Source organism: Mixophyes fleayi, chromosome 3, assembly GCF_038048845.1.
Source record: "Mixophyes fleayi isolate aMixFle1 chromosome 3, aMixFle1.hap1, whole genome shotgun sequence".
NCBI lineage: Eukaryota > Metazoa > Chordata > Amphibia > Anura > Limnodynastidae > Mixophyes > Mixophyes fleayi.
This window is the reverse complement of record NC_134404.1, coordinates 46,277,995-46,305,242: the sequence shown is the minus strand read 5'-3', so window position 1 is coordinate 46,305,242 and position 27,248 is coordinate 46,277,995. Positions and strand designations below refer to the sequence as shown.

Below are 27,248 nucleotides of genomic sequence, written 5' to 3'. Positions count from 1 at the left end.
GTACCCAAGTACAGGCATTTACAGTGTAAGTGAGCCTGCATAGGAACACACAGTGCCGTTTAATCTTATTAGAAAGCATGAACACACCATTCAGTGGAGTAAAACAAACACACAATAAAACTATGTCGACCGGCTCCACATTTTTATATTTGACCACGGGTCAAATATAAAAAGACACCCAGGAAAAATTATGATTATAGTATAATTACAAAACAACGTTACTGCACATACAACTGTTTTGTTTGACTCTGCGTACTTAAAATAAAAACTGGTGGTGTCTTTATACGATATAGCTAGAAATGTGTCTTATTATTAGTTCAGTACACCCAGTGTATGCTACAAATGATTGTGTGGTAATCGTTTTTACGATTACCACTACTCTGACATGGAGAAGCCCTACAAAGAAAATCTGAAGTTATGAAAAATCGATTGGAAAATAAACAGACTTACCTTCAACCCGACGCTGGAGATCTCCGATTGGATCACCAAGCTGACAGCAAGTGATTCCGATTGGAGAAGTGTTCGGCACTGCAGGATGACGTCATAGCGACGTCTGTCAATAGAAATTTAAAGTGGCAATGTGGGGACCCCTAAGGTTAAGAGTTTAAACAATTAACCCGACATTGCCGCTTTAAATTTCTATTGACAGACGTCGCTATGACGTCACCCTGCAGTGCCGAACACTTCTCCAATCAGAATCACTTGCTGTCAGCATGGTGATCCCATCGGAGATCTCCAGTATCGGATTGCTGATAAGTCTGTTTATTTTCTAATCAATTTTTCATAATTTCGGATTTTCTTCGTAGGGCTTCTCCATGTCAGAGTAGTAGACATCGGTAAAGCGCACCCAACCAAAATGATTAGTAGGTTCTTCTTCTAATATCCAATTGTGTATTAACCTCTATAGGAAAATACCAAGCCCGGATGTTAATTGAAAGTATGTACTCTCCGGCGGATTACCTGAAAGAAGTGAACTATGAGCTGGTTAGTGGGAGAATCGAGTCCTTGCGAGTGTTCTTCAGCACTCTCTGTCCAGGTAATACTACATGTATAATACTAGAGGAGGCGTCATAGCGCTGTTATTTGTTATCTCAACATTTTGTTCTTTCACTCTTGATCAGAATGTATAACATAACAATAGATTTGTCCTAACACTCTAAGGGGGAATTCAGTTGGCCGTAAAGTACTGGAGCCTTGCGCCATGTGTGAGTTATTCCAGTTATCATCAGCAAAAATGAGCAGAGATTTAAGGCTCGATATGATCATGGCTGTGGCAGCACTTTAATTTGAATTGAATCCTCATCATCATCATCTATTTATATAGCGCCACTGATTCCGCAGCGCTGTACAGAGAACTTACTCACATCAGTCCCTGCCCCATTGGAGCTTACAGTCTAAATTCCCTAACACACACACACTCACACACACACACACATACACACACACACACACACACACACACAGACTAGGGTCAATTTTAATAGTAGCCAATTAACCTACTAGTATGTTTTTGGAGTGTGGGAGGAAACCGGAGCACCCGGAGGAAACCCACGCAAACACAGGGAGAACATACAAACTCCACACAGATAAGCTGAATCCCCCTGCCAAATTTGAATTATATTTTAAATTGTGAAAGCTACTTTCAATACGGGGTCTGGGTTTGGCATGGATCTTTGGCATTAATTTAAACAATGCCCATTTTGCTTCATTATCATACATTTTAACATAGTCTGGGTACAAAGTACAGGTTTTTCAACCGATGATCGGGCGAATCACACGATAAACGACCGTTCGGCCCGATATCGCATTAGTGTGTACGCTCCAACGCTGAATGATTATCCTCCCAATGCACATTGTATTGTTTTATTTGATTTATAAACCGGGATAAAATATCATTCAATGATGGAACGATGTCGTGCCAATCCTGCAGTGTTTATACACTCACGACCGGCAGTGTCCATAGATCTCTATGGAGTGTGCACAGTCACAATCTTCTCAGCCGATGGTTATGACAGATGAGGAGCACAGATGTGACGGTAAATCGTGTAAAACGTGTATAGTGTGTACACATGAATCAGCTGCTGATCGGGACTTTCAGTCGTTTAGTAAAATAGTTAACAATATCGCATCTGGAGAAATGTTGTGTAGTGTGTACCCAGCCTTACTGTATTCAGAATAATTGTAAAAATGTGTATATTTTTATATAATATTACTTGCCACATCACTGTTTGCCTAACCATCCTCTAATAAACTACTTTCACTCTGTGCTCTTTAAGATGGTAACAATGAAATCCACTAATATTAATGAATTCATAGATATCTGATCTGTTTCGATAGATGGAGACATAGATATACTGCTAGACAAGTACTATCAAGAAAATCACGCCATCATTTCTTCAACACCCAAAAAAACTAATATAAAGACCAGGGCAGCTACATGCTCAAGTAAGTGGAATGCTTCTTGGACTAATATGACCGTATGTTTCATTTGGTATCCCTAAGGAGTAAACTCATACTTGCCTACTCTCCTGGAGTTCCCGGAAGGCTCCCGAATTTTGGGGAGTCCTAACGGATTCCCGGAGGAGTAGGCAAAACTCCTGAAATTTGCCGAAAATCCCAGCAGTGAATGGAGGGGGCGGGGCTTAAACGTGTCATTAAGCGGGGCTATGGTGACGCGAAATGTCACCACGCACTCCTCCTTCCCCATGTCACATGACTTCTCCCCCGGATCTCCAGGCGGAGAGGTCTTAAAAGTGGGCATGTATGAGTAAATTCAGTGATAAGGATTATGGTATGTATAATTTCAAAGTTATAGAGCTGAGGAGTGAAGCCTGCAGCCCAACACTAAACGTCTGAATGGCTCAGCCTCCAGAATTAGTGCAATTTCACCAGTGACTACATACAATGTGCTTATTATGAAGTGACTTTTCTCTTACATATTAAATAAAGATGACATGGTGAAAAGTACAACCTAAAATATAAGCGTATGGGAAAATATACCTAACACAGTAAAAATAGACCAAGGATATTAGCACTTTGTCCCTGTGCTAGTAAATGACTCATTGAAATTGCTGTTCTCCATTTTTACCATGATACATACTGAATAGACACTGCTTTCTCTTATAAATAATGCTTCACCTTTTCTTGTCACCACTAGGTGGCACTAGCACACTATTAAATAGAGTTTTGTTGCCTTCTGAAGTCTTTAAACAGTTTGATCATTTCTGTATAAGTTAACAATGTTTTATTAGCTAATGTAATGTAAATATAATAGTAAGTTTTGCTATTTTGTAACTTTATCCTCACTGATTCCGTCCTTTTATCATGATATTATGCTTAGTTGTTACACAAGACAAGTGTATGAGAAGCTCACACAGGTCCGTTTGCCCTTGGCATGCAGGTTACTATGCAGATTGGCACCAGATTCACCCCGCGCAGCTGGCCGTGGCACAGAAGCTTCTCTCTCATGTTTGCTCTATCGCAGACTCCAGCACCCAGAACCTCGATCTGGGATCCTTTGAGAAAGTGGATTTCCTTATCTGCGTTCCCCCATCAGAGGTCACTTATCAGCAAACTCTGTCTCATGTGTGGAGTTCAGGTGAGAGCTGTCTACTAATGAATGTTTGTCAGCAAAGAGCGCTCTAATGTCTACGCTGCACCCTTTACAAACAGAAGTATTTTCTGTACGCAAAATCCTGCAACCAGATCTGTAGGCATCATCATCAACATTTATTTATATAGCGCCACTAATTCCGCAGCGCTGTACAGAGAACTCACATCAGTCCCTGCCCCATTGGAGCTTACAGTCTAAATTTCCTAACACACACAGACAGACAGACTAGGGTCAATTTGTTAGCAACCAGTTAACCTACCAGTATGTTTTTGGAGTGTGGGAGGAAACCGGAGCACCCAGAGGAAACCCACGCAAACACAGGGAGAACATACAAACTCCTCACAGATAAGGCCATGGTCGGGAATTGAACTCATGACTCCAGTGATGTGAGGCAGAAGTGCTAGCCACTAAGCCACCGTGCTGCAGCGGTCTGCTCTTTATAAAAGATAAACGGGCCTAACTATTGCAAGAGGTAGCCTCCGTCGGATGGAGAGATTTGCCAAGTCTCTCCATACAGATCTTCCCCATGCAGTGCACATTCTCAGGATCTTGGAATCAAGCATTTTTTTTCAATTGTTAATAGCATTCAAATATTTATTATTACATTTTCTAATTTTTAGTTGTTTTTTTTAAACATTTATTATTTGTTTGTATTTATGAGTGAAGCTGATATCGCAGTGGTATTTGATTAGTCTGTCTTTGCGATAAGCGGCAGCAGAACATCAGCTTCGACATTGCAGAATGATAAACAGGCCCGATAAACATGACACCTGATTGTTTTTGTGCTTTTGTGTCCATGTAGGCGTTCTTCTAGAACTTGGCCTGGAAAGGAAACAGCTCACCAAGCAGTGTGTGGAACAATACGTCATGAAGCTAGACGCCGACTCTCCAAGGAAATTTAAGACGTTTCTGCAAAAAGCTGTTCAAAACCCCCACACGTTATTTGTCCTCGTTCATGATCACGCCCACTGGGACCTCACCAGGTCATTCTTTATGTGTAACCCAATGTCCTAAATATCTTGTAAAATATCCAATTAACAGACTGGGTTCTTTTCTTGAACAAAATGTAAATGCCCTGTAGCCCATAGCAACCATCTAACATTTTCCATCATTGTCTAACTTTCATTTAATCCATCAAATCTTATTGTTATAAATTCCCGCGCACCGGTATTCCTTTAGTATTTAGTAGAATTGGTTCTTTATTTTGCATTCAATTTTTATGTGTGTTGTGAATTAAGCCCACGGGTGTCAGTTTCCGCTACATTTATTGACATATAATCTAGTGACATTTAGCAAATCTGATATTCTTCTGACACAACGAAACTATGTAAATGTGTCAAACTAGGGATTTTGGTACTGTGAACCCCAGTGAACAGCCAGAGGCATCCTGGCTATTGCTTCTGTCATTTTTATAAATATTGGGTTTACAAATAAATATATATAATATATAATATGATAATGCAATAATAATATGTCACTAAAAACCACGGGTCATCTGCAGATTTTGTATAAGATGATTAAATAAACAACATTGGTAGAAACTACAGCTCACAGCATGCTTGCTTCCTGTTGGCTGCTGGTTGTAGAGACGCAGTTTGCTTATCCTCGGTTTAAGCTGTTGGCATACACAATTACAGCGATGGTACACATATCTGTAAAGCGATGTGGACATATGGATTTTGGTTCTATTTCTATATATAATAAGATTTCTGTAGTTATGGTGCTGAAAACATTGACATTGGAAATCAAAAGGTTTGTTGGTTCATCTAATCCTGTAACCACTTCACTGTCTGAGCTGCCATCACTAAGTAGCCTTCAAGGGCTTGAGTCACGTTCTCTATCATAGAGACATAAATACATTAGGCTTGATTATTGTTTCCCAGCATCCCTCATGCTGGCTTCATCTGTAGTGAGTATGTGGTCCAGGTTTACTGATTCTATCAATCAATAGTCATCATGTCTGTGTGTCTTATTGAAACTCCTCTGTTGTTTTATATCTCAGCAGCTCCCTGTACAGTTCATACCCCCAGAGTGAGACTTCCATCGGGCTGGTTGATAGGCTGTTGAACTGCAGGGAGGTGAAAGATTCCCCCAATGTTTTGGTTTTGCACGTGACCTCCTGCCCCTACGCTCTGCAGACCCAGAACACCCGTATCAGCCCGTACAATGAGATCCACTGGCCGTCATCGTACAGTCAGGTTGGTATTGTATGATGCAATAACTGGGAAGTATCACTCGGTGCAGTACTGTTCTGTGCCTTTGGGGGGCGCTTGCTGACAAGTCTGAAACCTATGTAAAAAAAAAAATGTGTCTTGTGCTGAACAATATAAGTAGTTGTGATGTTGTGTTGCTAAAACCATGTTTCAGTCTTTGGAGGGACCTATCTTGAGATTTGACAGCCTCACTATAAATTTATGGAAACAGATTACCGAACCTGTAATCTGTAGCCACCAATCATACATTTGCTTTATTTGTTTTTTTAAACTACTGTAAGGATTCAAGCTACAACCTGATTGGTTGCCATGGGTCCCGGCACTTAAGTCTAGCCAGTTCAACGCTGGTCAGTGCTCTCTGTAGCAAGTGAGCTCTCACAAAGCAGTATTAAGGTTTTATATTAGAGCTGCTGTATCGGATCTGAGGAATGCTGATCACTAGAGGCTTTCCTTATCCTACGAGGACATATCCCAAATCTGTTGACACATGGATAAGTTTGTAGATACACTATATAGACAAAAGTATTCAAACGCTTGACCATTACACCAACAGGGACTGTGTTGACATTGTATTGTAATACATATACTTTATTATGGAGTTGGTCCCCCTTTTGCAGTGATAACAGCTTCCACTCTGCTTGGAAGATGATGGAGTGTTTCTGTGGGAATTTGTGCCCATTCATTCTGTAGAGCATTTATGAGGTCAGGCACTGATGTTGGATGAGAAGGCCTGGCTTGCAATGTCCGTTCCAGTTCATCCCAAAGGTGTTCGATGGGGTTGATGTCAGGGCTCTATGAGGGCCAGTCAAGTTCTTCCACTCCGAACTCATCAAACCATATCTTTGTAGTCCTTGCTTTGTGCACTGAGGTCTTCATAACAACCCATTTTGTAACACAAATGTTTGCAAATGGAGACTGCATGGCTAGGTGCTTGATTTTATACACCTCTGGCAACGGGTTTGATTGAAACACCTCAATTGAATAATTAACAGGTGTGGCCAAATACTTTTATCCATATAGTGTATGTCTCACTTCTGTTCCGCATTCCATAATGTAACACATAATCAGTCATATTACCTGCGATCATGTGACAAGGTTTTTATCAAGACTAGAGTTGAAAGAGAACGCACTTCGTACAAAAAATTCACATATATTTTCTCACAAGCAAAATCACTTTTATTATTAACTTGACATTAAATTATTCACAATACTATTTCCATCAGACCTCAAAGCGGCAAAATATTGATTGCAATATATAAAGAAAAGTGATACAGTTAAATATTGGGTGTTAATAAAATATCTTTTACCAGACCCTCAGGTAGGGCCGGCAAATGATATCTGGAGATTTCTAGTGTATTTTTAGACTATTGTGTATTTTTAGACTATTTAAAACATCCTTAATTAACCTTTCTGAGTTTCCATTGTATGCCGAAGAACTCAGATGAGCACCGAGTCCTCCAGCCAAACCAGATCTAATAAATACAAATAACCCTTAATATTTTAGAGTGCAAATATGCAATGTAATGAAGTGATGTCCAAACTTTACATATTAGAGACAGCCTGTCACCAGTAGGGAGAGCATGGTACTGAATAATATGAGCCAGCTTCTTCCGTACCATGCTAATGCCGCTGAGGCTGCTGGGTACTGGCGGGAGAAGCTGGCACTGCAGAGAGTCCGGCAATTAGACATAAGGATCGGCTGAGTTACAGGTTCTCTCCCGATCCACGAGTAGACAGAGGAACAGCGTTTATTTTCATAAATGCATCGTGTATAAGACACTGTATAATAAGTAATAAAATACCATTTTTCTCCCTGGTGAAAGGTCCTGTAAGAGCCACATAGTCAATACACACGTTTCTGCCTAGAAAAGGTTTTGATAAAACATAGCTATAACTTTGTGTATTAGTAAGAGATAAACCAGAGTTTGCGTGCTTGACTCTCGGTATTTCCTAGCTGTGAATGCCTTCACTCATCAGATGTACGGTGCGGTTTGCTTTGATTCCTGCAGGGAATGGAGCCGTACCAGGGAAGCAGGAAGTACTTTGGCCTGTCACAGTACATTGAATCCACGCTGTCGGGGCACAGTCTCCCACTTCTGCGTTATGACAGCTCGTTTGAAGCCATTGTCCTGGCATTAGGAAAAAGGTCAGACAACCTGCTTGTACGTTAAAGACTATATTTGTGCCACAACAATAGTGCATGTTATTTATAGCAACTTAAATAGTACATAGAGACCTTGAACTTGATTTCAGCAACAGTTGTAAATAATGTATATTATTATTTTAAAGCACAAATGCAGTAACCTGTAGCAACGATTTAGAAACAGATGATTCGCAGAGGGTTATAGGCAAAGTCACAACATTGCGAAACAGCTTTAGTATAGCACATATTTAAGCCATATAGATTGTAAACTTGCAAGCAGGGCCCTTTTACCTCTCTGTCTGTAATACCCAGTGTTGTTTTCTTACAACGTTTGTTCCTAATTATAAAGCGCTGTGGAGTATTCTGGCAGTTTTCACCTGCATTAATGTATGTTCTTGCTTTGCTCAGTTTGTCTCTCGGATTGCGCATTGCTGTGGAATATGATGACATTATAGAAATAACGGCCAATGGTAATAATACATAAGTGAATAAGTGCATTTTATCCCATCCCTACTATGGTAATAGCACTAGTGTAGACTGCATTATGGACCGATCTGTTGTCCATAGTTCAAATTGCTGCCAATTGCAGGTGCTTTTAAGTTCATTATTTAACTTATCTCAGTCCATTACTGTAGTTAATTGTGTTTCATTTGTGTTAGGTTCCCCAAGCTCCACAGTGCCGTGATCCGAACCTTCCTTCTCCTCCAGCATTACTCCTCGGCCCTAATGGCAGTGTGTGGTCTGTCTCAGATGAAGAATTATACCTCGGTGGAGACTGTGGAGATTGTTCAGAACCTCCTGAACTCCCCCAAACAATGCGCCAGCGGGCACGGACTCATGGTTCTCCTAAGGATCCCCTGCATTCCGCTGGCCACGTTGACCTTCGAGCGCCTCTGTCATGTTAGAGAGCGTCTCGGTTTACAACATCGGTTTGAGGTTATATTGGGGGCAGCCAACTCTCCAGTCGCTGTTGGAAAGCACTTTGTGGACCAGCTGAAGGTACCTATGTAGATCCTTGTAGTCACAGTTTTTATATAGATCTAGGGCCTGATTCATTAAGGAACTTAAATTAATAAGTTTCTTATTTAAGTCTCCTGGAGCAAACCATGTCACAGTGCAAGGGGTGAAAATTAGTTTTCTGTTTTGCACATAAGTAAAATACTGACTGTTTTTTCATGTAGCACACAAATATCAACTTTAAATTTCAGTGTACAAATAAGCTATCAAGTATTTGTGTGCTACATGAAAAGAAAGTCAGTATTTAACTTATGTGCAAAACAGAAAACTCATCTGCACCCCTTGCATTGTAACATGGTTTTGTCCAGGAGACTTAAATAAGAAACTTCTTAAGTTAAAATCCTTAATGAATCAGGCCCCTAGTGTTTAAGTTCCCTGTTCTACCAATTAGTTTGTTATGGTCCTTTAAATGAAATACTAGATATATGTTAAATTCAATTTTAAAGAGGGGCTGGACTTTTACAGGTCCCCAAAGATTATACTGTTGGATCACAAAATACAAGGGATATCAATGACTTTCGGGTTACCAAGTGAGCTCATGTCTGTACCAATAAGGGTTGTCAGCTGCTGTGATTTTCCTTTCTGAGTCTTGGAATCTGATCAGATTTTGGTCTTTCTGGTATTTGAATTGTTGGGGAAGCCTGGTGCAAGGCTTGGCCTATTTGGTAGAATGCAATAAAATTGGTTGGCAAAATCTACAGCTTTAGTTCAGTTTTTTCACTGTTTAGCTGGGTACACATCTATGTGATATTACTTCAGGTGCAATCTCTGTAACGATTGAAAGTCCCGATGAGCATGCCGGTTCATGCGTACACACCTACACCTTTACCTGGCAATATCTGACCAAAGGGTCGCGAATCATGTGATCTACACGATAATAGGATTGTACCCAGCTTAAGAACTACAGTTTGGTCAGATTTAGGCTAGAATTTGACTTGGTGATGCACAGAAAGCCATGTTCATGTATGTAGCATTGGATAAATCAGCATAATAAAGGTGCGCGTACAAGCTGTGTTTTAATCTGCAATTTAGCCTTTTTAGACCTAATTGTTGGCAAATCCCAGCATGCACCCAGATAGGGCCCAAATCTATCAGATGTTGATCAACTGCAATTTGAACGTCAGCCTCCTCCTGCTACTCTCGCTGGAGGCAGGAGGATTTTGAATTTCATCCGACACCTCGTGTGTCATCCAGTCATCACACATTGGACAACGGCCATTCTGCTAGTTGGGCGAGTGAAGCCCAATTGTAAAGCGCTACGGAGCGGAATTTGCTGGCGCTATATAAATAAATGTTGATGATGTTGACGAGTGAGGTTTAACATTTTTCAGGGTGTTCATCTCCTCTTAGACTCTGTGTCCTTGCTGAATGTACTCTCTTTCTGAAGCCCGACTGATGGCAACATTGCAGAGAGAATTATTGTATTGGCCTCTTTTCTGGAGTAAATCTCTAGTTTGAAGAACCTGCTCTCATAACAATGGGATTCCATACTGGTTATTAAAGTCACTTTCCATTGTGCAACATGTGTGTCAAATAATTTTAAATCGAAATGTTATTAAACAAATACTACACATATTACCATTTATAATATAGGGACAATATGTGCTTTTTAGAAATTGCAAATTATCTCCCTTAAAAATAATAAGTCAACAGTAGTGACGTATGGAAAGGGAGAAGACCGAGGCACTCAGGATTTTATTACAATACACAAATGACATAAATATATGCAAAATATACTGTGAAATATATCTTTATATTTTGTGAGTAGTGATGTCACATGTCACATGACTCATGATAAAGTGTTGGAATGTATAATTGTCAGTGAAGGTAAATCCAATCTGCGTAAGAGAATCACTTTCTTTGCTACAAATTGAAACTTTGTACAAGCTAGTGTAAAATAAAAAGAGTATTAGAGGTCACTTTGGGTTCTGTGAGTTGGATATATATATATGTTTACATACATTATCTCCAATATATTGACGGATTATAGTTGTAATGCAATTATTTGGCAGGTCTGGCAGAAGAAGGAGGATGAAGACTGGCAGCCGCGGACATACCTGGAACTGGAGGGGCTGCCGTGTATTCTAATATACAGCGGGATGGATCCTCTTGGCGAATCTTTGCCAAGGTGAGCGTGACATTAAGTCAAAGGCAATGTATCACGGATGCAATAACAGTGGGGTACTAAATTGGAGTAAAACTTCAGGCCAGTTAGTAAGGATATATATATACACACATAGGAGGAGTATCCTGGAAGTAGAACTATATGAGACATGTTGTTCTAGGGTTATGGCTCAGTAATGGGGAGCAAGGGCTTCCGTTTGTTGTGCTATCTTGGCCTTGGAATGTCTGCGTTCCGCAAAAGTCATATTTTTTTCAGTGTAGTATCACCCTCTTATTAATGATTACAAACACTGCATTGGCTTCCCAAAGCTTATAACTCCTCACAGCCACATTTCTACAGGGTTTGATCATCTAATGTTGAGTTTTGATGCCTTCATTAAACAAGAGATCCACCCAAAGCTAAACATGTATTTTGGGGTTGAATGCAAGGTGTTAAAGTAATAACTGAACCCTCTGTTCACTCGATCCGCTGGGGCATCCAATGGGTGAAACGGTCCCACGCTGGGCTCCACTCTCCTGTTCTTGCACAACCTGTTTGAAGCAAACCGAGTGGTTGTCATTGCCCCTCCCCCATTAACTTCCTATTCATCTGTATGAGAAGCTCACGGGACAGGGGCATTCGACCATCTCTTGGCTTCTTACAAAAAGGTCAGTGGGAAAAGAGCGGACTGCGGGGTGGGACGGTTGACCCATAAGGCGAATGGAGTAAGCAATCTTAGTATTTATTGTACTACACCTAAAACTACATTTTTCGTTTGTGGTGGAGTTATACTTTAAAAGGAATCTCCAACTTTCAAAAATTTTTCTTATTAGAAGATCTCCTTGGCGACATATCAATAGCTTGACGCTACAGGCTTCTAGAGTCTTCTAGTGCTGATTGACCTTGTTGTTTTATCTGTGCAGAATGTTAAAGTGTAAAGTGTGGTGTAGTTATCAGTGTAATAGAGAACTGTAGGGTTAATCTCCTTGGGCCTGATTCATTAGTGATCTTATCTTGTGCAAAAGTTAAGATGGTTATTTTTAGGAAGAAACGGGGAGATAAGAGTGAAGTTAAGATGGATTTTCATCTTAACTTAAGAAATTTATTACTTACGCAGTGGATTTTACTTCCTATCTCCCTTTTCTGGGCATGCACAGAGTGGATTTGCTTAAGATAAGCAACAAAACGGCAGATAAGATCACTAATGAATCAGGTCCCTTGTGACCAGTGCTGGACACTGATAATAATTACTAACGTCACTGTTTTCCCTGTATTTGCAGATCCTTAAGATACTGTGATCTCCGTTTAGTGCAGTTCAGTACATGGGAAAGAACGGCAGTGGAACAAGAGCTGGGATTTGCTTCATGTTTTATTAATGCAACAATATCTCAGGACAGAGGACTGGGCAGGGATACGATGGACAGTGACCCAGACAAATTAAGCAGCACCGACAATGAGGATGAGGAAACGGGAATGGATGGTATGACCGCGCCTGAAGATTTGTATCTGATCCTCTTAGATGGTCCTGCTTGATAATATGCTGTCTTATATATGAGTGGATGGATGTTGTGTTCGGTCCTGTATGTGACATGTTGTACTTGCTGCAAAATAGCCTTAATTGTGAATCAAAATAACGCACTGGCTAGAACCAGATCCAAAAACTGCGAATGGAATGCGCCCGCAGTACTACCGGACGCTCATATCCGCGGCAGTGGGCGCGGAACCACTAGAAACAATGATTTTGCTAGTATTAAAACAAGTAGTAAAATGCATGTAATAAACACCACAGCAACCAATCAGCATTTAGCTTTTATCTGTCGTCTGCAAGTTGGTTACTGTGGTTAAGTACAAATTTTGAACATAAATTCAATATTAACAAATAACCCTTCCTGGGTCTCTAGTCCGCCTCCATGCTGCCTTCTTGCCGCAATCTTGAGACCCTTTTTCTCCAGGGCTGGACAAATCCCTGGAGCCAGGTAGCGAATAAACCAAAAATTGACAGGTGGTAATAATTTTTGGAAATAATTTCTATTGATGCAAATGCATTTCCCCCAGCTCCTTAAATGTTCCTACTGGTCCATTGATTTGTCTGCCTGGCTCCTGAATTTTGCATTATTGTTCCCACCTCTGCTTTAGTCCATGTGCCTCTCTTTTATTTTTCCCTATCTCTCCTTGCATTACTCCCCCCCCTTCTCTCTTGGATGGGGCCCGTACATCCTGAATTCTGAGAACAGCATCTCAAGCTGAATTCCACTCAAAAAATAAAAAAACCTCTTTTGTCAAAGATAAGAAATAGTGATAATTTATTATATATAATATATTACAACAAAGGGAATATTCTACTGGTAATTAAGAAGCAGCCCAGCTGCACGGTAAAGCTCAGAAACATCTCTGACAGTTTTATGACATGCAAATTGCTTTTTATTTCGCAACATTTTAATAATGTGTCACAGGTGCAATTAATCTAGAATAGTCACAATAGCAATGTGCCCTTTTAACGTTACTTATGTTATGTTTAGCTCTCAAATTAGATATATGCAATAATTGTATACTAAAATACATTATATACAGTACATGTCCAAAAGTATGCGGAACCCACACATCTAATTATTGTGTTTGGCCATATCTGCCACTCCCATTCCTAACAGGTGCATAGAATCAAGCAAACGGCCCTGTCATCTCCATAATCAAACATTAGTAGAAGAATTAGTCGTACTGAACAGCTCAATGACTTTCAATGTGGCACTGTCATAGAGGCCCTGCTAGAGGTGCCCCAGTCAACTGTAAGTGCTGTCATTGTGAACTAGAAAAGTCTAGGTGGAACAACAGCTTAGCTGTGAAGTGGTCGGCCTCACAAGTTCACAGAACAGGACCGCCAAGTGCTGGAGCTTGTAGAGTCTGCCCTTAATTGCAATACTCTCTACCGAGTTCCAAGCACAATCAGTGAAGGGATTGTTTGTGTAGAGCTTCAGGGATTGGGTTTCCATGGCCAAGCAGCAGCACACAAGCCTCAGATGCCAAACGTAGACTGCATTGGTGCAAGGCACACTGCACTGAGCAGAGGAAACGCGTTCTTTGCAGTGACCAATCATGCTTCATCATCTGGCAGTCTAACCCACAAACCTGGCTTTGGAGAATGCCTGGATAATGTCTTCTACCCGAATGCGTACAGCCAACTGTAATGTTTGGTGGAGGAGGAATAATGGCCTGAGCCTGAGCCCCTTAGTTCCTGTGACGGGAAATCTTTACGCTACAGCATACAATTAAATTCTAGAGAATTGTGTGCTTCCAACTTTGTGGCAACAGTTTTAGGAAGATCCTTTCCTGTTTCAGCATGACAATGCTCCCGTGCACAAAAAAATGTTTCCCAGTTTGGTGTGGAATAACTTGACTGGCCTGTACAGAGCCCTGATCCCAGCCAATCAAACACCTTTGGGATGAAACGGATGGAGCCAGGCCTTATCGCCCAACATCAGTGTACAACCTCACTAATATTCTTATGGCTGAGTAGATGTGAATCTCCATAGACAAGTTCCAAAATCTAGTAGAAAGACTTCCCAGAAGAGTGAAGGACGTTAACGCAGCAATTGGGGGACCAACTCCATATTAGTGCCCATGGTTTTAGAATGAGATGTTCAGCAAGCACATATGGATGTGATGTCAGGTGCCCACATACTTTTGACCATTTAGTGTTATCACTGATTTGCGTAAAATGACATCTTCACAAGCTCGCACTTTAATTAATCAGTAATCTGTAAATCAGTGGGGTAGTGGGTTTGCATTTAGCAAGGCATAAATAGGTATTTCTTTTCTTCCATTCAACTAGGGTCTAATTCAGAGAAACAGAGCTCTGGTAAAAGGCACAGATCTCGGTCATACGATTCCTCCTCCTCCTCTCTGGGTTCTAAAGCTTGTGGTAAGATTCCGCCTCTTCCTCTTTGTGCTCTAAAGATTGTATTAGGATTCCGCCTCTTCCTCTCTGTGTTCTAAAGCTTGTAGTATGATTCTGCCTCTTCCTATCTGTGTTCGAAAGCTTGTGGTAAGATTCCGCCTCTTCCTATCTGTGTTCGAAAGCTTGTGGTAAGATTCCGCCTAGTCCTCTCTGTGCTCTAAAGCTTGTAGATAAGATCCTGTTTCTTCCTCTCTGTGTTCTAAAACTTGTAGTAAGATTCCGCCTTTTCCTCTCTGTGTTCTAAGCTCGTAGTAAGATTCTGCCTTTTCCTCTCTGTGTTCTAAGCTCGTAGTAAGATTCCGTCTCTTCCTCTCTGTGTTCTAAACCTTGTAGTAAGATTCTGTCTCTTCCTCTCTGTGTTCTAAAGCTTTTAGTAAGATTCCGCCTTTTCCTCTCTGTGTTCTAAAGCTCGTAGTAAGATTCCGCCTCTTCCTCTCTGTGTTCTAAAGCTTGTGGTAAGATTTATCCTCTTCCTCTCTGGGTTCTTAAGCTTGTAGTAAGATTCCGTCTCTTCCTCTCTGGGTTCTAAAGCTCGTAGTAAGATTCCGTCTCTTCCTCTCTGTGTTCTAAAGCTTGTAGTAAGATTCCGTCTCTTCCTCTCTGGGTTCTAAAGCTTGTAGTAAGATTCCGTCTCTTCCTCTCTGTGCTTTAAAGCTTGTAGCAAGATTCCGCCTCTTCCTCTCTGTGTTCTAAAGCTTGTAGTAAAATTCCGCCTCTTCCTCTCTGTGCTCTAAAGCTTGTGGTATGATTTTGCTTTTTGCAGAACGATAGCCAGTAGTCAGCACACTTGTTGACATTGAACTACCTCTTCGATCGTTCTTGGCACTTGTGGTTTAAAATACAGCTGAAATGAAGGTTTCTGTAGATGATTTCTATTACTTTTATGTTGTAATAATGATACATCAAACAAAGACAAAAATGGAAGTTGTAATTAGCCAAAAATTGTAGTAATTCAGAGCTTTAAATAAGTGGTGATATTTTATTTTTAACACTATCTGAAAATGGTGAAACTCCTCCTTAAAGAGACAACACACATTTAATTCTAGGAATATATATACGTCCATGCTAAAGTTCTGTAGCTTGTCATTTGTACTGTGTTGGAAAGCAATATATGACTGTGTATCTACAAAGTAACCAATAAGTAACTACTTTTTTAAACAAAATTTGGTAGGTTCGGCTGCCGGCAGTGAATCGTCATATTCAGCAGTGGCAGAGGACAATGTAAAACCGACACAACTGTCTGGAGTCTCCAACAGTGAAGACTGCGCTGGTACAACCGAAAAGCCGAAGCTGTCACCAGATAAGAACAACACGAAACCGCCTGTAGTCACATGTGAACCGCCTGACAGCAACACCTTCAATCAGACTGTAAAGCCCAATCTACACTCAGTATCCACAACCTCTTCTACGTCGTCTTCCTGCTTTCACAGCAGGGTCAGCTTACAGATCTCACAGTGTGCTATGGCCAAGACATACAAACAGCCGCCTATAGTGTTCCTCCCTAAGCTGGTGTACGACATTATTACCTCCACGGACAGCAGCGGGCTTTCTAAGTCATCGTCTTTCCTACCGCATTGTGGCATTTCGTGGGCCAGTTCGTTTCGCCCGCTGCTGAGTAAGATGATGACTTGCACAGAGCAGTCATTGTACTACCGCCAATGGACGGTGCCAAAACCCAGTCACATGGATTACTGCAATGTTAATGAAGGTAGAATGGACACCTTCCATCCAAGAAGACTACTGCTCAGTGGGCCACCACAGGTACGTGACCATAGCCTGCGTCTGTGTGCTCGCCATGTGATAACGTGTAAAGGGTATGGGGAAGAGGGTGGAATTCAAGATAGGGTTTGATTCTGGTTGGTTAAGTACAAACATTAATACCCAAATTCACATTTATGGATTGATAGTAGACCATCTATAGACGAAGGCTTATCACAACTTCTTACGGTGTGAATGACACTTAAAAAGTGAACGTCTTTGTTAATGGTAAACTGAGCAGTAATATTTGTGATTATGGTTATAATATATGGTGTTAGGAAATGCATGTGTCTTTTGAAGTGTGAGGATAATAAAATATAATAAATGTTTATGATGATGGGGTTTCAGGGCTGTTCCAAGTCCTTCTGGCACCTGAATCTACCGTCCTTTGCCACCCCTGCCCCCTCCCTCCCAGCAATGGACAGAATTAATCTTTACGTATGCAGTAACCAACCAACCAAAATAAATAAAAAGCACATCTTGCCTGGGTGTCGTCCATGCAATGCAGCCTGTGACCTGCCCCCTCCTGTTCACACTGTTGGGGTACTTGAGGTGCAGGAGGAGTCCAATGGCAGGGAAGACCACTGCTTGTATGGGGAATAGCAACCTCTCCCAGTACTTCTTTTCCCACCAGCGTGATCATCATACACGAATACAAGGAAAGGTGAATAGTGATTTAGTCACATTATAGCTTATGCATGTTAAGGAGCTAACAAGCAGCACAGAGGGTGGTTGGTTCCCCAGGTAAAAAGTGATATTTTTTTACATTTTTTTTAATAAAAACAAAACGCCCCCATAGTATGCCGCTGATGTTAAGTTACCATCACCAGAGATATCACTCCTCTTTATTCATTCTCTATAAACCTCGGTTCCATCATACACAATCTTTTCATAGAGGAGGGAGAGCATTTGGGGCTAGTATGATTCAGAGATGCTCTGCAGACACTGCCCCTAGTGTTAGAGCATATGTTAACATTTGTCATAGTAGTTTAGCCGGAGGTAAGGAGGCAGCCATTTTATAATGAAGACAAAATGGCCACACAAGTATTTTTTTAGGAGTGTGGTGATGTATGTTGTCAGGTAACATAGTATCATGCCTCATATTAACCAGAATAATATTACTCTAAATATCATACATCTTCACACATATCATCAGCCTTTGCCCTCTACCTCACATATTGCCACCCCATATTGCCAGTGTGCCCTGTCCACCATATATATTGTTAATTCTGTGCCCTCTTTTCATACCCCAGATGTCTCGCACTCCATTGTGTTATCTATTTCTGACTTAAGCTGGTGGTATCTGAATGCTATGGAGTTAATGATATCATGAGTCTCAGTCATTAAAGAGAGCAAAGCATAAAAAAGAGTAACTTTGCACCTGGGCAAAACCATGTAGCATTGGAGGGGGAGGTAAATTTAAAATGTGGGGACATATTAATATTTGTGGTAGGGCATGTCCTAGATCACTTTACATTTCAGTGTAAAAAATAAAGCTATACAGTATTTGTGTACTGGATGAAAAACAGCCAGTATTTTAACTTATGTGCAAAATAATAAACTAATTTGAACCCCTTGCTTTGTAACATGTTTTTTTCCAGAGAACATTTACTCCTTTTTTTGCCTTACTTTACTTAATGACTCAGGCCCCTTAAGTTTTGGACAAACCTCAAAATGACCCCCTATTAATGCTTAGTAGCCAAGTTATTATCTGATATTATCTATTTCTAAGGATTACCAGAAAAGCAGTAACAGCTGGTCTAGGTGTATTATATCTCTAAGCTAGAGAGACAGTTTCTCCTTCCCAGGTCAATCTGTATAGAGGGATAAAAGAACTGTGCCATGTATGGAATCTGAATGAAGGATAGAATGGAACCATTTCATCAAAAATTGATCCTGTCGGGATTACTGTGAATTGGGGCTAAGTTAAGGACTTGCAGTTATGTTTTTTTTAATTTGTTTTCCGAAGCGGTTATCCCATTTGCATCCAGGGGGCCGCTATTTATGTCCCCATTTTTTTTACTCATTGTCTTCTCTGAGGAGTAATGTAACTGAGGTACGCTATGGGCAATTCACATTTTTTTTTATCATTGTCTTCCCCGAGGAGTAATGTAACTGAGGTACGCTATGGGCAATTCACATTTTTTTTTATCATTGTCTTCCCTGAGGAGTAATGTAACTGAGGTACGCTATGGGCAATTCACATTTTTTTTGCACTTATTGGAAAGGATTCCTCTTCGGACATCCATCCATTTGTGTGCCGTATAATATAGCTTTGTGTGAAATAGCTTTGCCCTTGCTCAGAAGCGGCCCTTGCACTGATGAATGCAACTGCAGGCAACTCAAAGTCGAACGCAAATGACACCTATGACTCGAGAGGCAGAACGAGGGAGAGAATGGGTGGATGAACATAGTCCATGTACAGTAAGGGCGGCTGACGCAGATGCGGCTGATTCAAGTCCTGGGTTTCTCGTAAAGTACACTTGGTTTCAGACGTATCACTTGCATCAGCTACAGGGAGGTGTAGATGCCGACTGACAGTGATGTCTGTCATGGCAATGGCTTTTTATCTCTTTAAAAAAAACTACAAGTATAAACACATTGTATGTGCAGTACGCATTTAAAGCATCTTTATTTATGTATTTAATGTAAAAAAAATATTTTTAAAATCCATATTTTTATTATTGATTATACTGTTAAGATTTGTTCATTTATTATATAATTTTTTTATGTGTTCTGATGCGTCCTCTTAGATACATACGGCAAGTAACGTTTAGGAGATCCGCTTGGATTTGAATACGGTGGGGAACTTCGCTCAAGTTCCGTGCTCTTTTTTTACATTTGCGCTCAGGTTGCGTTCCGAATTTGCATGTGGGAATCTATTTTGTTCATTTGTGAATTGTTTTCTTTTGAACTGTCTTGATAGGTGGCATTTGTAAACTGTTTTTTTTCTTTTGAAAAGTAATAAAAATACATTCATAAATAAATAAACAAAGGATTAGATTTGTGGAATTGTTTAAATCCCCCCCGTGCCAAATGGGCACAAACAAATTCTGTATTTCCAGCTGGGTCTGTAATAAATTATGCAAATATGCAAATATGTTTAATTACCACATAACATATGGTTCACAAATCCCTAATGAAACACTGGAAGCTGCTAAACATTATTTTTATGTTTTATATTTGTGTAGCATTGCAGGGTTATCAGCCTACAATAAGACACAACAATAACACACTGCTGATTGCTGTTCTAGGTGGGGAAAATGGGAGCATATCTCCAGTTCCTTAGCGTCTTGTCCAGAATGCTGATCAGGCTGACGGAGGTGGACTTGTATGACGAGGAGGAGATTAACATCAGTGAGTTCTTTTTCACTATCACATACTAGTGATTTTTTTGTGCAACTGTTATGGCCTTTTGTGGTCCAGAATGACAATTTAAGCAGGCAATCTGGGACTGTCCACAGAGGACTGACATGAATATATGTTAATTATCTAGTAATATATCTTTATACGTGGGAGTAGTGATGACACTCTTGTAAAATAATTGTATTTATTGTGGTTTCATTTCAATCTCTTGTGAATGTTCAGCGAGTGTGTGCGTGTGGCTCGATACTAACCAGTTTGTTTTACGCAACAATCCGTCTTTTAATCCACATGTCCTACCTAATTTATTCATTTATGTCTCTAATCAATAGTCTGTAATAATTAGTTCCACCAAAAGTGTCTGCCTGGATCCTAAATTTATATTATTATTTTGTTTTTAGTGCTGTTTGATGTTTGTAGCTTTGTATTTTAAACCATATTTCAACATATACATGATTTATTTTTTCAAAGATAATGACCATATGGAAGTCAATAGAGTTATAATTAAACATGGCGGATATTCAATAGGGAATATCTGGCTTATGTGAACTGCATAATGTGACATAAGTAGGACGTCAATGAATGTCAGGCGAGGTGAGGTCAGAGGAGGTGAAAGGTTGCCTGAATCTGGTTTCCTCTGCCAGTCTGCACGAATAGATCCAGTTTATATTGCCTCTATACATTCTGGCTATAATGGATTCTATTCTGAAGTAAAAAAAAAAAAATTATAATAAAAAGAAAAATCATCCTTAGCAAATTTTTCAGAAAGATTTGCATATTTTGTATTTCTCTACTTGGTAAAATAGGCAATTTAAATTTAGTAAACTATTTTTTCTTGCTACTCTTGTTCTGGGCTAGCTCCATTGTAGGCAGTAAACCTGATTATCCAAGTTCAGCCCCGGAGAAATTGCTATTTTCAGTGGAGAAAAGCATTGATACTTCATGTAATGGAATGTGATAAGTATAAAGACATTGGGGTGATGATGTCATCTAATGGGTACACAGGTTAAGGCTCTTGAGAGACAATGAGTGAACCATGCTTTTCACTCCTTCTTCTCCAGTAGGATAAGAGTTACTACTGCTATTTAAAATACCTATGAGACCTTATATTTAATCCATGGCTTTTCTCCTTAGAGGAATATTGGACTCCAGTACATTAATAATTACTTTACATTTTAGAACTGCTCCCCAGTCCTATAAAGGCAGAATTAATCCTTTCTGGCTCCTTCCTTTCACCAACACAATATTTGCAATTATTTTTCATACATAACGACAAATCTGAAACATACCGTATGGGATGCAGCTAATGTTTATATGATGAGTGTAGTGGTCCAGGCAGTTTCCAGACACAAAAAGATGGATGGAAACATGGGGGATATTTGATGAAAGAAGTAGAAAAAGCAGAGAGATGTTATATATCTAACAAAAATAAAGAGACAAAGGGGACAGTGATAGCAAGCTGAACAGTGACACCTTGATTGGATCTAAAAATGTATAAATTCAAAACTAGATAATATGGCTGTGTCAAAAGCTCAGGCAAATAGTTTATAATACTAACTAGGGAGAAGTTAAGGATGACACCAGTTTGGATCATTATCGATACACAGAATAACCTGTTGGTTGATCCAGGAGACATAAATGACTGTTTTGTTTTTTCTGAAGCATTATACATTATATACCTCCACCACATCTGCTGCTCTGTCAGATATAAAGAAATATCAGGGCTCATTACCTCTGATCAGGTTGTCAGAAGGATATGTCTTTGTATTAGATGCTACTCTCACTTTCAAAGTGATGGTAGTGATAAGAGGCAATAAAATCAGTCAGTCAAAGTACCTTGCCTGGATGGGAAGCTCATAGATGGCTATAAAAAAAATTTTTTAGACTTTGTTTCACAGTTACTGTGAGGATTTACAACACTAAACTCCAGATGACAGCTGTCAGAAAACAATTACTGTGAGGATTCACAATACTAGCTCAATATGACGGCTGTCAGAAAACAATTACTGTGAGGATTCATAACACTAGTCCCAGATGACAGCTGTCAAGAAAACAATTCACAATGACAGCTATAAACACCTCTCAAATCCTGTAATCAGCACTATGCTAAGAACAGCAATCTAGCTAGTTTCCTTTCTCTGGACTACTGCACAGTTTTCTTTACTCTCCAAACAGTCCATCAGTGTAAAGGTCAAGTCAATCAGAACAGTTTATCTCACCTGTTTGTAGCTTTTATAAAATCCCTCAGTTCTACCAAACCTTTGCAGGAGCAAAGTTATATATGGGATTTATCTACTGGCGCTTTGAAAAATACTTGTTTTGTTGCACTGTACATCATGGTTCTACCTTCTCCAATCCTACAACCTTGGTTTCGTTCCCCACTATTCTATCTTTTCAAGTCCTTCGACTTTGTCTTCGTCCATCACTATTCTACCTTCTACAATCTTTTGACTTCAGTTTGTACCTCAAACCGCCCCACTCAGGACTAAGCGGCTTGGCGAGCCGTGGTGTGTCTCTGATAGCTACCCCAGCCAAGTGGTTCTTACCTAGGCGCTACCAGCACCGTGACAGTTGCTAAATAGCTTTCTTAAGACATTTAATTTGGGTACCCTAATACCCTACATTCTAGAATCCCCTATTGTGGTCTTCCCAAGGCTGACAGAGACCACGCAGAATGGGAATCAAGTAGACCCATTTTTCTAATTAATATGGACACATAAACTCAAGGCTTAACTATATGTTTACATAGTGCCATCCAAATTGTCATACAGAGAGCTCAAACAGGTTTTGGGAAAGTCAACCGTGATTAATGTCAGATGCCTCCTGACCTCTATTCAAATATCCTATAATAATGGGGACTGAAGACCAATCATGTCTCTAGATGCAACCAAGACTCTGCAGAATGGGAAAACTTTTGGTTAGGTATGGTGAAATTGTTTTTGGGAATGACTATAAACTGTCCACACTCTATATGATTGCCCAATGGCCAGTGTTCTCGCAGGTGGCTTTTTCTCCTTAAGCTTTGTGTTCTAGTAATTTACTTAAGACATGGGTATCTTCTGTTCCCTACCTCTTTTGCCATTGAACATAACATCTTTGACAATTAAATGGTTTGCCAATGGGTTTTTTCACCGAACAAAATTGCATTGTATATGGATGATACTCTTCTGTTTTCAAATGATCCCCATATCTCTCTCCTAAAGGCACTATATGCTATTGTCCAGTTTGGTAACTCCTCTGATATTAGAATGAACTGGAATAAATTTCTATAATAATCAATAAAAAGTAAGATAAAGGTCTGGTGCACCCTGGATTATATAAATGTCATACAAATTGTATACTTAATATAATGCAGTACTCACAAATAAGTGTAAATGATCTGCCTTGCAGCCAGCCTTCAGAGAAGGAGGAGGTTTAGACTAATATATAGTCATACATGTACAGTTCCTGCCTACATGGTGGGTGGTGGATGTGACCAGTTCGGCCTACGTGCTATATAAAACCTATTGCACGTTTGGGCACACTTTCAAAGGCTGCATTGTTTCACCCAGATCTCGCCTCACACACATGTAAAATCCTTGCGGGAGTGAGTTTGTGGAAAGTGAAGGGGAATCATAACATTTTGAGATCTTTTTTACAAATAAGATGTTTCCCTCTTTTCAGGAACTCCAACACAAATATGAAATACCCCATAAGTGTTTTTTAAAATACTTACAATTGAGACATGCTGCCTTCGCCCCATGGGATCCAGGAGGACCGGATTTGGCTATATCCCCACCTTCCTCTCAGCAGGACCTTGTCCGAAGCTGATTGCTGATAGAAATTACTTGATGTCATGCCCCAGTAAAGGCCTCATTCCTGCTTTTTGATGCCTGGAGGGACGATATGGGTGACCACTCTGAGGAAAAGTGAAGGGGAGATTTGAGGCGTCCAAGATTGGTTTCAATAAACACCTGGGACTGATTTAACCAGACCCTCTTAATAAAGGGAACATAGCACACCCTCCTAGTGCTGGATCTGGTGGAGGTATTTAGGAAAGGATAACAGATTCACCAGTATGCCCAAAATACGATACGGATGAGGGCACTTTTTTTGCATCTTATATGTTTCAGCTATGTGATTAAGTTCTAAACAATGTAATTTAAATCATGTGATACAAATGGACATGCCATGCGAACCTGGAATCTGGGATCGGTGCTAGCCAGGCCACATGCCTAGGACCCTATTTATCTATTTTTAAATTTTGGGAAATAACTTTAGTTCAAAGTATTCTTTTAATAATATGTTTGCCAAGTATAGCATTTAAATTTGATTTGAATTGAATCAAACATTGTGCCTGTGATTAAACCACATGTTTGTGAAGAAACGCGTCAGTATAATTGCTGGATTATTAATAGTCACTTGGGTTTCTGTTTTATCTGTTTCTACAACACATTTTATATACTTGACATAATAAGCATATGCTGGTAAAGATCTTTTTGAGCATCTATACAGTGCTTCTATTGCATTTGGATATCTAACTTCACTAGTAGGATGTTTTGGCTCTTAAGTAAGAGATCTTTTACAGCTGGGGTGATATTAATACAGCATCCAATCTTGTTTATATATATAGTGGTATGGGACAATATTGCCTTCCTAATTAGAAGACTAATTAGACTAATATAACACTGTAATTTGTATTTAATGACATCTATATATGCATATTTACCAGTGATTGTTATAATTGTGTCAATCTATGCGGAATTCAGATACCGATACTAATGACTACTATTTTAAAGATATTATTTATTTAATAAATTATGTATTTTTTATTAAATGTATTTTTTTTTATCTTCAATATTATTTAAGTCACACCTCTTGTCTCACTTTCTCTACTTATTAGATGTCTGTATCAGCACTGCTTTCTCTATGTTATAATTAAGATATACAGTTTATTTACTTGTACATGAATGTCAGAATGTACTGAGTTTACTAAGAGTTTAGATTGTATTATCTAAACCCAAGAAATAATAATAAATGTTTTTTCTAAATATTTTTTCTTTCTGTTTGTTTGACTGTTTCCTGTATATTACAATATAAATATAAATTCTAAAGACAGAGAGTGAGAGTCTTGTGGAGGGAGACCAGGTAATAGCAGATTATCTTAATAATTATTTTTGCTCAGTGTTCACTACAGAAAGAGCGGGGAAGAGACCACAGTTAAGTTGCAAGTATATTTATAAAGATCATCATCATCAACAACATTTATTTATATAGCGCCAGCAAATTCCGTAGCACTTTACAATTGGGAACAAACATTAATAAAACAATACTGGGTAATACATACAGACAGAGAGGTAAGAGGGCTTACAATCTATGGCATAATAGGAGTTTCATACACAAGTGCTGCATCATATTGCACATTGGACCAGCTAGAATTCAAAGGTAAAAAATATTGAGTGGGCTGTGTGATCAGTTACACAGCAATGTTGGTCAGAGGGTTGTTGTCTTGTGTTAGTTGTGTAGAGGGTGGTAATAGGGTAACCTAGGGAGATTAAAATGCTGGTTGAGGAATATTATAAGCTTGTCTGAAGAGGTGGGTTTTCAGTGTACGCTTGAAGGTTTGAAGACTAGAGGAAAGTCTTATTGTGCGAGGGAGGGAATTCCACAAAGTGGGTGCAGCCCAAAAAAAGTCCTGTAACTGAGAATGGGAGGATGTGATGAGAGTGGAGGAGAGACGCAGATCTTGTGCAGAACAGAGGTGTCGAGTTGGGAGATATTTTGAGACATGTGAGGAGATGTATGTTAGTGCAATTTTGTTGATGGCCTTGTATGTTAGTAGAAGAATTTTATATTGGATTCGTTGAAATACAGGGAACCAATGTAGAGACTGACAGAGTGGCTCAGCAGAGGAAGAACGGTTTGCAAGGAAAATCAATCTAGCTGCTGCATGCAAAATAGATTGTAGGGGTTCAAGTCTCACTTTGGGAAGACCAGTAAGGAGGGGATTGCAATAGTCGATGCGGGAGATGATGAGTGCATGAATTAAGGTTTTTGCAGTGTCTTGTGTGACATATGTGCGTATTCTGGAAATGTTCTTTAGGTGTATGTAACATGATTTAGATATAGAGTTGATGTGGGGAATAAACGACAGTTGTGAGTCAAGGATTACACCTAGGCAGCGAGCTTGTGGGGTGGGATTTATGGTCATGTTATCAACAGAAATAGAAATGTCAGGCAGGAAGCTTCTGTCTTTGGGTGGGAATATTATTAATTAAGTTTTTGAACGATTGAGTTTGAGTTGGCGAGAAGACATCCAAGATGAAATGGCAGAAAGACAGTCAGTAACGCGAGACAACACAGATGGTGAAAGATCAGGAGAGGATAGATAGATTTGTGTATCATGAGGTAGATACAAGTATATTTACAGAGGAGAAGGTCCTAACAGAGCTCTCAAAACTGAAAGTGGATAAATCAATGGGGCCAGATAGGATACATCCAAGGATACTAAAAGAGCTGAAAGGGGTGTTGTAACACAAGTAACAGAATTACAGTCAGTCACTAGCTACAGGAGTAATTCCAGAGGACTGGAAAAGAGTGAATATAGTCCCACTACACAAAAGTGGAAGCAAGGAAGAGGCAACTACAGACCAGTGAGCCTTACATTAGTAGCAGGGTAATTGATGAAAACACTCTTAAAAGAAAGAGTTGTAGAATATCTCAAATCCAGTCTTTAACAGGATCACAAACAGCATGAATTGACTGGGGGAAGATCGTGTCAAACAAATCTTATTGACTTTTTTTACTGGGTGACTAAAGTGATAGATCAAGGAGGGGCTGTAGACGTACAGTAGCTTATCTAGACTTTAGTAAGGCTTTTGACACTGTCCCACATCACAGACTGCTAAATAAACTTGAAAGCTTGGGATTGGATTTTAAGATGGTGGAATGGATAAGATCTTGGTTGCAGGATAGAGAACAGAGTAATAGTAAATGAATTACATTCACAGGAGGGAAAGGTTACCAGTGGAGTATCCCAATGAACTGTACTTGGACTAGTGCTTTTTAATATCTTTATTGGTGACATTGCAAATGGCATTGAATGA

At 39.7% G+C, this 27,248-nt stretch overlaps 1 protein-coding gene across 3 annotated transcripts in view; it reads left to right on the top strand.

The window, feature by feature from the left end:
* GREB1 (growth regulating estrogen receptor binding 1) overlaps positions 1 to 27,248 on the top strand; it is a 139,263-nt gene that overhangs the window by 81,815 nt on the left and 30,200 nt on the right. The window contains exons 12-23 of one of the 3 annotated variants that reach the window (XM_075201426.1): positions 908 to 1,036; positions 2,338 to 2,445; positions 3,401 to 3,598; positions 4,416 to 4,596; positions 5,619 to 5,811; positions 7,836 to 7,972; positions 8,629 to 8,968; positions 10,999 to 11,114; positions 12,371 to 12,570; positions 14,917 to 15,006; positions 16,214 to 16,803; positions 20,055 to 20,157. In XM_075201426.1, the coding sequence (XP_075057527.1) occupies positions 908 to 1,036; positions 2,338 to 2,445; positions 3,401 to 3,598; positions 4,416 to 4,596; positions 5,619 to 5,811; positions 7,836 to 7,972; positions 8,629 to 8,968; positions 10,999 to 11,114; positions 12,371 to 12,570; positions 14,917 to 15,006; positions 16,214 to 16,803; positions 20,055 to 20,157 (2,385 nt within the window). Of the gene's footprint in view, positions 1 to 907; positions 1,037 to 2,337; positions 2,446 to 3,400; positions 3,599 to 4,415; positions 4,597 to 5,615; positions 5,812 to 7,835; positions 7,973 to 8,628; positions 8,969 to 10,998; positions 11,115 to 12,370; positions 12,571 to 14,916; positions 15,007 to 16,213; positions 16,804 to 20,054; positions 20,158 to 27,248 lie in introns of all 3 variants that reach the window. The other 2 variants (XM_075201425.1, XM_075201427.1) reach the window with 2 other exon arrangements.